The sequence below is a fragment of the Equus quagga genome, chromosome 19, assembly GCF_021613505.1.
Source record: "Equus quagga isolate Etosha38 chromosome 19, UCLA_HA_Equagga_1.0, whole genome shotgun sequence".
Lineage (NCBI taxonomy): Eukaryota > Metazoa > Chordata > Mammalia > Perissodactyla > Equidae > Equus > Equus quagga.
The window spans coordinates 6,721,542-6,732,967 of NC_060285.1; the positions used below are offsets into that span (position 1 = coordinate 6,721,542).

General features: G+C 61.4%; 1 protein-coding gene across 3 annotated transcripts; it reads right to left on the reverse strand.

The window, feature by feature from the left end:
* Nucleotides 1-609: 609 nt before the first annotated feature.
* On the reverse strand, nucleotides 610-11,282 carry TSPO (translocator protein). Of its 3 annotated transcripts, none has more exons than XM_046645950.1 (4): nucleotides 11,192-11,282; nucleotides 3,316-3,526; nucleotides 1,519-1,657; nucleotides 610-1,045 (listed from the first exon to the last, which is right to left on the reverse strand). In XM_046645950.1, the coding sequence occupies exons 2-4, from the start codon at nucleotides 3,495-3,497 to the stop codon at nucleotides 857-859; spliced, it is 510 nt and encodes a 169-aa protein (XP_046501906.1). In that variant the 5' UTR covers nucleotides 3,498-3,526; nucleotides 11,192-11,282; the 3' UTR covers nucleotides 610-856. The 3 variants fall into 3 exon arrangements, with proteins under 3 accessions (XP_046501906.1, XP_046501907.1, XP_046501905.1); XM_046645951.1 differs by lacking the exon at nucleotides 11,192-11,282 and adding an exon at nucleotides 7,389-7,743; XM_046645949.1 differs by lacking the exon at nucleotides 11,192-11,282 and adding an exon at nucleotides 3,624-3,913.
* Nucleotides 11,283-11,426: the final 144 nt, after the last annotated feature.

Consider the following 11,426-nt stretch of genomic DNA (forward strand, 5'->3'; position numbering starts at 1 on the left):
CCAAATCTGGATGGGCCCAGACCAGTGAGGAGCTGCTGTCTCCTGGGTGGAGGCACGGGCCCTATTGCCTCTGACATCCCCTCCCACCGACTGGGTGTTTGTGGGGCTGGCCCGGCAGGGTGAGGCTGGTGTGAGTGCTGGCAGGTCAGTCTGTGTCCCCAGCTCTGGGCGCAGCACCATCCTGCCCTCGGCCAGCTGCGGGCCCTGCCTGGGGCCCGGGCAGAGCCAGGCATGTTGGCCCAGTCAGACTGTGGGCCCGTGCCCTTGAGCAGCCTGGGCTAAGCTTCCTGGAGGCGTGGGCGTGGGCAGGCCCTCCTCGCTTAGCTGCAGCCTGGGCCCCAACCTGGTCTGTGCCGGCCGGGCAGCAGCACAGCCGCGTAGGCTCCAGGTCAAGCCTGGCCGCTCCTCGCTCGCTCACCAGTTTCCCCCTGCTCCACCCTGGGCTGGCCACCTCCCCTCCTGCGGGGTCTTGGGAGAGTCCCGAGGGGTAGGGAAGCCCTGGTGGGCCCAGCCTCGTCTGGATGACGCAGCCCAGACAGATCCAGCAGTAGGATGAGACCCATACCCTCCCCACACCCAGGAGTCCCACCCAAGTAAAAAGGCCACTGCCAAGAGGTTAGAAACTTTATTTGGCTTATAAGATCCCACGTTCGAGAGCGAGCTCGGAGCAGTGCAGAAAGCAGAGGACGCCGTTCCCCGGCTGGGCTCAGCCTGGACCCCTGCTGCAGCCACAGGTGTTCCCCTGGGCTGAGACCCAGACAGACCAGCCGACCTGGTGGCCATGAAAGCATGAAGGCCACCACCACTGACAATGCCTGACTGGCGGTGGCCGCAGTCCTCAGAGGGCAGGACACCTTCATTCCGCGAGCCGTCGGCTACTGCGCTGGCCCTGGTTGTCCCGCCACACGCGGTAGTTGAGCGTGGCCGCAAAAGCCAGCCAGACCAGGTAGGGGTAGAGCAGGCGGGCAGCCGGCGGGCTCACGTCCTGCCAGGCCACGGCCGTGGCTGCTGCCATGCCCCCCGTCAGCAGGAGGTCCACCAGGGCCTGTGGAGACACGGAGGCCTGGGGCTCAGTGCGCCCATGGGGGTGTGTCCCAGCTGCCCTCCATCTGCCCCTAAGTGACCCAGCCGAGCCCCTCCCCTGCTCTTGGCCTCAGTTTCCTCCCTGTAAAACGGGAGCATCACGCTGCCTGACCCATGCCGTGGGTGGGAGCGCACACCAGGTGTCACGTGGGTCTGCCTCTACAGGGGCCCCTAAACCCAAGCCGGTGACCCCATCCAGCCTCACTCAGAGCCCGCACGGCTGCCTTCACTGGAGGGAAACCGCTGTGGGGGGCGCCCAGGGGGCACAGGTCCCCCAAGAGCCCCTGAAGACACACTGACGTGAGCCGTGTGCCTCCCTCGCCCCTACCCTTAGACCCTGATCCGTGTAGGATGTGATGCCCCATGTCCCCAAGGGAAGGCCACCCCTCCACGGGCCGTCTCCAGGGACCAGGGAGAGAGGCCAAGGCCACTTACCCAACCCATTTGTCGGGCGCCAAAGAAGATGGGCGGCCATGCCCAGTTCAGGGCCAGCTGCCCAATGTAGAGGCCCAGGGGAACCACGGCCTCCTCTGAGAAGCCCCCCAGCTCTTTCCAGATCATGTAGGAGCCGTACCTGAAACAAAGGCCACGGGTCAGGGCATCAGTGAGGAAGAGGCCAGGAGCCTCCCTGAAGGGCAGGGAGCCACGCTCACCTCTGGGACAACACAGTGATGGCTCCAGCATGCCCTGCCATGGACTACCATGTGACCTCAGGGAAGTTGCTTGACTTCTCTGGGCCTTCATTTCTCACAGAGTCTCTCTGGGGATTCGAGCTAACACATCAGCAGTGCTTAAGCCGGTGCCTGGCACATGGGACGCTCCATAACTATTTTCCATTATTATCATCATCAGTGCTGTGAAGGGGGGACTGAGTGAAGAGGAGGATGCTAACCCAGCCAGGGGCACTGCAAAGAGGACGGGACATTTGGGCTGGGCCTTAGAAGATGAGTAGGAGTTTGCCAGGGAGCAGAAACAAGGATATGCCAAAGCTTAGAGGCAGGTGTGGGACCCTGAGTCAGCCTGTGTGACTGCAGGGAGGTGAGGCCGCAGAAGATGCGGCCTGGTCATGGGGGCTCTTAGGACCACAAGGGCAACAATAACACCATCAGTAATAATAGCTGACACCCTCCAGCACTGACACGCCAGGCCCTGCTCTAGCTCTTTCCATGCATTGACTCATTTCATGCTCATGGTAACACTGAGGTGGGCAGCAGCATCACCTCCATTTCACAGGTGAGGAAACTGAGGCACAGAGAGGCGCAGCGACTGGCTAAGATCTCCTAGTAGGTAAAGTCAGGATTGGAACCCAGGGGGCCAGGACCGGATCCGGGCTCTTTACTCTGTGGGGGTCTGACTTCCTCGGGGCCGCAGGAAGCCTCCTCGGGGTTCCAGCAAGAGAGGCTGCGGTCGCACCTCTGCTTTCTCAGGGTCTCAGCTAGGGAGAGAAAGCAGGACACAGGAAGCGCTGGGGGCCTGACTGGGGCTGGCAGGGGGCGGGGCCCGGGCCACACTCGGGTTTGGAGGACTGTCTGGTTCCCATCAGGACTCTGGGGCCCCCGGCCTGGCCTCTGCTGCCTGCCCCCTGGGTGCCTGGCACCTGCCGGCCCACCCTGCACCGTGCGGGCGCAGAACCAGCAGGCCGGGAACATTCCAGGGGGGTGGGAGCTGTTCCCAGTGGCGCCACCAGAGGGTGCCCTCCCCGTGTGGTACCACCTTTCCTGCACGGCAATTCCCGGGACTGGCTCAGGGACTCTGGCAGCGGCCCTACTCGGCAGGCAGCCCTGTGTCCGTGGGAGGTCCCTTGTCACATGGAGGGTCGTGAAAATTAACCGAGACAACGCCTAGCCCTGGGCGGGTGCTCAGCAAATGGTAGCTACTATTATTGCAGTTGTCACCGCTATTGATCTTGGAAGCATCCATGCTGCCCACGTCTGAACTTTGCACACTGAGCCAGCCTCACCCTGGAGTTGTGAAAACAGCCAGGATGACAGGGCGGGGTTAAGCCATCTGGCCGGCCCCCCCTCCACCCCCATCCCCAGGAGGCCCCAGAGGAAGAAGCTGAGTTGTGCAGCCAGCAGGTCCCACAGCTTCCTCCACCCTCACTTGCCAAACGAGGCCGGGAAGCCATGGGCGCTGCCCAAGGAGTTAAAACTCTGGAGGAGAAGCTCTGTCCTCAGGCCGCGCCCCCCGGAGAAGGGGGAGGGTGGCCCTGCCCTGCCCAGACCCACGTACCCCATGGCCGAGTACAGCGTGCCCCAGATGGGGCCCAGCATCCAGTGGGGCGGGTGCCACCAGGGCTTCTGCAGGCTGGCATACCAGCGGAGGCCCTCTCCTAGGGCATAGCGGGAGCTCAGGAAGCCCCCCAGGCTGGGCGCCAGCGTGAAGGCCACAGCGGGCACCCAGGGCAGGACCATCGCTGCTGTGGCTGCTGTTCCAAGAAGTTCTGAAAGAGAAGACAGGGCTGGAATGAGAGGTGGGGGTGCTCCAGAGCTGGGGGGAGGCCTCCCTGAGCATTTCCTGGGGCCCTACTGTGCACAGACCCAGGGTCAAGTCTATCCTCTCCTTCAGCATCACTGCACGTCCTGGGGAGGGTCTGCTACCAGCCTCATCACTCACTGATCCATCAATCAATTGAGGTGCTGCAAAGATGCACAAGGCAGGGAGGCTGGGTTCACACCAGCGGCCCCGCCATTGCAGCCCAAGGGTCCAGTGGACACAATTCCACCCAAACCCCTGCCCCCTACCCCCCCAGGAGGCTGCCCGAGCTGGCAGGAGCCTCTCAGGTGACCCCGTCCCCACAGTCGGCTCCACCTGAGCTCCTCCCCCAGCTGCCAGGGTCCTGTGCCCTCTCACCTTTGACCGTGGGTCTCCTGGCAAGTGACCCCTTCTCTCTGCCCCCTCATTCAAGGCCAGTTTGGGTCTCCTCCTCCAAGCCCCTCCTCCCCAGGCTGATGACCAGCCGGAGGCTCTGCGAGGCCTGCGCCCACACCCTGCACTTTATGTTCTAGTACTTCTCATTCATTCGTTCATCATTCATTCATTCATTCGACAACTGGTATCAGACAGAGCTTGGCTTAAACCCCGGCTCCCCACTGACTCACTGTGACTTCAGGAAAATCACTTCAACTCTCTGGGCCTGCCTCAGTTTCCCCCTCTGTAGAATGGGATATTAACATTGCCTGCCTAGGCCCAGCCCAGTGGCCCACAGGCCTACTCTAAAATCTCTCTGTGCCAGAGAGGGAGAGCAGCCTGCCTGGGATCACACAGCACTCTGGAGCCAGGCTTTGCCCGGGTCAAAAAGCTGCTCCCACCCTGATGTTCAGGGCCGCTGAGGTGGTAGGTGGGAAGGGACAGGAGTCAGCAAGAGTTCAAGGCTAGTGAGGCCCCTTCAGCAGCCCTGAGGGGCTGGCAGGGCTCAGGGCAAGGAAAGCCCCAGTCTCAGGCCTGGGTGATGCCACTCCCAGGGCTGGGGACCCAGTCATCAGGTTCCCCGTCATGCTCGTCGGCCATGTGCCCTGCCCAGCAGCCCCAAGATCTGCCCTGAGACCCACTGGGCGCCCAGCAGGCGAGGCTCCCAGAAAGCTGAGTTGCTCATTGGGGCTCAGAGTCCAGAGAGAGGGCAAGGCGGATTCTAGGCTGGACATCTGGGACCAGCTCTGCCCAGACCTGCTGTAGGACCCTAAGCCTGTCAGCACCCCTGACCGGGCCTCAGTTTCACCATCATAAAACGAGGGGGCTGAGCTCCCTCTGACATGCTCGGATCCTAGGTGGAGAATCTGGGGTGTCCTCTGCCGAGATAAGATACCACAAGTGATTCAGTTCAGCAAACCTGCAGCACGGCCTGCTGGGGTGGGGGTGGGGGACCCCAGGTGGGCGGAGCGGGAGAGGCCCCGAGAGGGACACAGCTCTGAGAAAAGGCCCCCTGACCCGGAATCAGGGAGAAGACGGTGCTGCAAGGACAGTGAGCACTTTCTCCACAGGGACAGGAGGGGAAAGCAGTCAGGGTGGAGAGAATGACAAGGCAGGTGAGTGTGGCTGTGGGCTGGAGGGGAGGTGGCTGGGGGTGCAGATGCAAGGAAGAGGCTGTGCTCCCTCTGGCGGCTGTGGGAGCCACCAGGGCCTCAAGCAAAGGTCGAAGGCCGCCCGGGGGAGGGGCTGCCACGGGCCTGGGGCTCCTCGAAGCTCCATGAAATGCAGAAGCAACCTCAGTGCCCAACAGCTGGGGACAATTAAAGGCTGGGCAGCCCCCAAATCCAGCTTCTGAGGACTCTGACAATGTGAAAAGTGTTGTCAACACAACGTTAAGTGAAGAAAGCTGAATATAAAATTGACTACAGAATGATCCCAATTTTAGAGAAAAAGAGATAACAGATATGCACTTTAACAACTGTAACAAATTCACGAAGATGTTAGCAGCCGTCCTAATGGTAAACCGAACATTGCCTGGGGAACAGCTGTAGGCCCGGCGCAGGCAGAGCCTGAACCTGAACATCGTCGAGGGAGCACCACCATCGCATCCCACCTGCCATGACGAGCCGAGGCACAGAGCAGGCGGGCGTTCGCCCAGGGCCCCTCTGCAAGCGGGCAGCTGGGGATTCAGAGGCCCGCATACGGCAGCGGGATTTATGATGCTCTGTTCATTACAGCATTATTGTTTTCCAAAATGTCTAGAATGAGCATAATTTTAAATGGAACAGAGTGTCGGGCATCCCGCAGACTCCAGCTCTGCCATTTAGGGACTGTGATCCCCCTCTCCCTGGGCCTGTCTCCTTGCCTGTTGAATGGGGACAGTTACCCCACCCCCAAGGTCTCTGCAAGGATGAACTGTGATGATGAACGCTGCCGAGGGCTGGGTATGTGATACAGGCCCAGGCTGTCTCTCCCTCCCCCTTGCTCCTGCCCAGCCCTCTGGCTTCCAGGGTGATGTAACTGTTCCTGGGCTGGGGGTGACCGTCACAATATGAAGGGCCACCTCCCCCGGGGCTGGGAGAGCACTGGCCCTGTGCTGCTGTCAGGTAGGTGTGGAGCTCTGGCCCCAGAGCCTTGGGACCTGGCCACCAGCCGGGCTCATCACTGTGTCACCTTGAGCAAGCCCAGGCCAGCTCAGTCCTCTTTCTCACCTACGCAATGGGGACATAACATGTTGACTCCACAGCAAGGGGACAGTATTTAGGCAATCTTAGTGAGCTGTGTTCAATGCGTTAGGCCCACCCTGGAACGTGACAAGGGCTGGGCAGGTGAGAGGCCTTCACACCATACTGACCCTCACATACAGATAGGGAAACTGAGGCCCAGGGCCAGGGGGTCAGGCACTGAACTGGCCAGACCTCAGGTCTCCTCAGGGTGACCATATGTGCCTTTTTCCAGGACAGTCCCCCTTTATGCCCACTTTGTTCTAAACTAAAGGCGCCCCTCCACTCTCAGAAGTGTCCCTTTCACAGGACATCAAGGTTAACGCCACCAGCATCAGACACGTGGGCATCATGAAGCCCTGACAGGAGCACAGAGTGGACAGCCTGCTGTGCTCTTCTTGCCCAAAAGGCAAATCCCCAGTGTAACGACGAGAAAACCTCAGACGGTGCCAGATGGAGGAACATCCTACAAGACACCTGACAGTACTCTAGCGCTCTCCAAAAGTGTCAAGGTCAGGAAAGACCAGGAAAGACAGAGAAAATGTCACCGACCGCAGGAGACTAAGGAGAAATAACACAGAACACAATGAGGGCCCCAGATGGAGTCAGGGGCCGAGTGAACACACCACTGGGAAGCCTGGAGGGGCTGGAGCGGGGTCCGCGGTTGCCAGCACAGGGTTAAAGGGAAGCCAGGTGAAGGGACTGCGGAAACTCTGGACCGCTTTTGTAACTTTTCCGTAAGTCTAAAATTAGCTCAAAATAAAGTGTTAGGAAAGAAGCATCCTGGCTTGGACAGTAAGTTGCACAGTCCCTACTTACGTGCAATACGTGTCACCGCATCCGTCCCTGACACCAGGCCCAGACCCCGCTCCACCCCAGGCCCCTCGCAGCCGCCACTTCCACCATATCACCCCCGCCCAAGACCCTCAGCAGCTCCTGTCTAGTTGTTTTCTGTTTCTTTAATTGAGGTGAAATCTGTACGACGTAAAATTCACCATTCGAAGTACACAATCCAGGGGCGCTCAGTGCGTCCCAACGTCGTGCCACCACCATCCGCATCAAGTTCTAAAACATGTCCATCTCCTGAAAGAACCGTCGTACCCATTAGCACTGCCTCCTCATTCCTCCCTCCCCCTGCTAGCCCCCAGTCCACGTTCTGTCCCTATGATTTACCTTTTCTGGACGTTTCCTGTGAACAGAATCATACCATGCATGGCCTTCTGGGTCTGGCTTCTTTCTCTGAGCATTGTGTGTCCCAGGTTTACCCACACTGAAGCATGTCCATACTTCTTCCCAAAGGCTGTGGGCAGGGTGCTCGTGTCACCTGCCACAGCACCCAGCTGGTGGCCAGGAAGTCCCCACACAGGACTCGCCCACTGTGCCAGCTGACCGGGCCCTGCAGCCCACCATCCAAGGCCCCCACTGTGCAGAACAAAGCGAGGCCCACAAGGAGGTGGCGGCTCCCTGCAAGGCGTCAGTGGAGCCCCGAGCTCCTGCCCCCGCCCCACGCTGCCCCTTCACGGGCCTGGCTGTGCTTACGCTCCACGGGGCCTGCGGAATCAGAGGAGGGTCTGCCCAGCCCGAGGGCCAGGAAACAGGGAGGCCAGATGCCCACGTGGAGAGCGCCTGGCAGGCAGCTTCCTGGGGCCTCTTGGGGACTGCCTGGCTCTGAATCATCCGACTGGGGGACCCACCAAGCTGAGTCACGCCGGGCTGGGCTGGGCTGAGCTGGGCAGCTGGCCCAGGCAGGGCTGAGAGAGATTCGCTCTGAGATGGGGCCCCAGGGAGGGCCAAGGAGGGCCAAGGAGCCCCCAGGGCGGGAAGGGGCTCGGGACTCAGGCAGAAGGGCAAGGTCACCCATCTGCCCTTTACTTCTATCTCCATCAGAAAGGGACTCAGAACCTAGACCTTGGCTTGCCTCCAATCTGTTTGGGGACCCCAGGCAAAGCTCCTCCCTGGGCCTCAGTTTCCCTTATGTCAGGTGGGTATAACCTGCCCTGCCTGCTTCATGGGGTCATGGGGAGACCCAAGAGAGGACCAGGCGAGTGAGGGGCTGCGAGTATCAGTGTTCGGGGCCACTCACCCCCTTTTCTCTGGGGGAAGAGCAGCCCCGTGCACAGACCCAAGGCTGAGCCGGCGTCAGGCAGGCGGCCTCTGGACCCTCAGGGGTGAAACTGTCTCTCAGGAGACACCCCGCCGTGGCCTGGGCCTCTCACAGGGGAGCACCTCCAGAACAGAGGCTCAGGATCTGGGGTCAGCAGAAGGTTCTAGGCTTCTGGGGAATGAGCAGTGGGGGTGGTTCTTGGCGGAGCGTGTGCTGGAGGCCAGGCCGGCCTCCTCCTGACGGTCATTACTTCACTTGTTCTTCACAGCGGCCGCAGGGGAGGGGACCAGCTGCTTCCCTTCTCAGGCTCCCGAGCCACACGGCCCTCTCAGCCTCCACAGTGGACTCATTACTATTCCCACTGTCCAGATGAGGAAACTGAGGCACAAGGAGTCACAGGACTTCCCACATCTGTGTGACTCTGAAACCCACAACATCCCCACTCCTCAGCTGGGAGTCTGGGGGCCTCAGCTCTGGGCCACACAGCCATTCACGATGGCCTCCCCCTCTCAGCCTCCTGTCTCATCCCCAGAGGCCTTCAGGGCTGAGGGCGGGCTCAGGCCCACAGGCTGCTCCCACCCCACCTCAGCATTCCACCCTCTGCCCAGGGCCAGAAGGTTCTGTCAGGGCCAACAGCCTCACTCTCTCCAGCCCCAGAGCCAATGTCCCAGCCCCCACAGGGTAACAGACCCCAGCTCAGCCCACTGGAGGCAGTTAGAGGATCTCAACCCTCCTGGCCCCCAGGATGGGACCCAGGATCTCCCATCCTTGAGATGCTTCACTCTTGCCACTAGGGTCTCACCTCCCCTGTCTCCGTGTCCCCATCTGTGAAGTGGGGCTGAGCCAGTGGCTCTCTGGGGGATCCTGTTCTCTGAGACCACCCTATAGAAGGTGACGGAAACTGCTGCCCAGAAACAGAATGAAGAGTTTTGCCATCTCTCTCGGCCCCTCCCTCTCCGGCTGTAGCCAGCCCTCCAGGTCCCCTCTCTCCCGCAGCCATCACTGTCCTAGGGACTTGTTTTAAGGCTCCTGTTTTTTTTTTTTTCATGACTCACAGGTAATCTTCCTCATTATAAACTTTTGAATCTTTTTCATGATGAAAGTATGCAACGGAACAGACAACGGTCTGGAAGGATCCACATCCCCCCGTAACTGGGGAGGTCTGGTAGAGGGCGGGGCTGGGGATGACAAGGGGGGAATTCGCTTCACGGAGAAGGACTACCTTTTTAAACACAGAGAGCGTCTTCAGGCATTGCTTGCACAATCAGAATGAAGCAAAAGAAAACACAAATAAAAGAAACACAGAAGTAAAAATAAAATAATGGAAAAGCAGAAGTGTACGCAGTAAAAAGTGGGTTCCCACCTTCTGAGCCCAGACTCCTGGCCCCACCCCTGAGTGACCCACCGGCAACGGTTTCTGGCACATCAGCCGGATATGGTTCAGTCATGGCCTGGCACAAATGTGTACACACACACACACACACGCACACACACCCCAGGCAGAGAAAGTGGGCTCCGGGCCATGGGGAAGGAAGCAACGCTTTTGAAACAGACCACACTGGTTCAAAGCCTGGCTCCACCACTGTGGCTCTGGGACCCTGGACAAAGCTTCCCGGGTGAGCCTCAGTTTCCCCCAGTTCCAAGGGCTCCCTTGGGGATGCAGGGTTCCCTCTGAGCCTCCCTCTGGGGTGCCGAGCAGCCCTCCGGAGACTGAGAAGAAGACACCCTGTATCCCTTCTCCACACAGAAGCTTGCTGCCTCCCTCCCGTGCTCCTCAGCTTGTCTCACGGCCAGTGGGCCAGCGCTGTTGCTCGCCGAGAATGGACACCTGGCTCCCGCTGCCCTGCGGGGCTCCCCACTCCACCCCACAGAGGCACCGGGGACTCTCAGCCCACAGCCCGGTGGCTCATCCTTCTGGTCCATGTCTGCTGTGTGCCAGCACCCTGGGCGCGTGATTCGTGGACACAGCCTCCTCTGCCTTCCTCTCCTTGCCCATGACCCTTTTGGACCCTTTTGGCTTAGTCCATGACAACCTCAGTCACTTGTCCCTCCGGCTGTCAAGCCAAGGGCACCTGGCTGGTACCAGCTACCATTGTGCCCTAGCAGGTGACCCAGAGAGGCACCCAGCTCAGGCCAGGCCACCGGCATCTGCGAGGCGACTCAAGCACTCAGCAGTGTGTTTGCAGGTGGAAGCCCCACGCCCCTCCCACCCGGGCTCCGAGCTCCTTTGCAGGAGGGGCAGGGGAGGCACGTCCTAGAGGATGCTCTGCGCACAGCACCTGAGCACTGGACTGGGAATCTAGGCACCCGGTTCTAAGGCCTGGCCGGACCCTAACTATCTGGGTAAATAACCTCCGCGATTAGGCCTGCGTTTCCTCCCGTAGACATGAGGGGTCTCAAGTGGATCAGGAGCCCGAGGTCTCCCAGGCATTTTGTGACCCCCATGGTACCCGGCTCAACCCCTCCCGCGCTCCCCGGCCACGGTTTATTCATCTGCGGAATGAGCGGGAGAGGGGTGTCCGGCCACCCGCGGGGCACGAGCGACCCTGCGAGCGAGGGCGGGGCGGGGTGGGCGGGGTGGCGCAAGTTCCCCTCGGGTCTCCCCCTCTCCGGCCGGAATCAGGCGGCACAGGACCCCGAGCGCGGAAGCCAGGGCCCGGGCCACCCACCGCCCCGCCAGCTGACCCGGTAGCCGAGCCCCAGGGCTGCCCCCGGCCGCCCCCTGGGGTCCCCTCCCCGCGGCTCCCGCCTACCAGTTCCCGCCTGCCTCAGTTTCCCCTCGGGCCCCGCGCCGGCGAGCGGGCGCTGTCGGGGGTCGCACCTGCGCGGGGCCCCCTTGCCGCCGCCCCCTCGGCTCCCCGTCCCCACTCACCAGCGACGAGAACCCGTCCGGGGAAAGGCACTGCGCGGCCGGGAATGGTGGCCGCGGTCCCTGGCCTGCCCCGCCCCGCCCCGGGCCTCGCCCCGGCACCGCCCCCGGCCCCTCCCCGCTTGGCTGGAAGCCCGGGGCCGCCGGAGCCGGAGCTCGCTGGTCCCCGCCGCCCAGCCAGCGGGACGCGCCTCTGCCCCCCCGCGCCGCGCTCCTTCCCTCGGTGACCGCCGCGCGC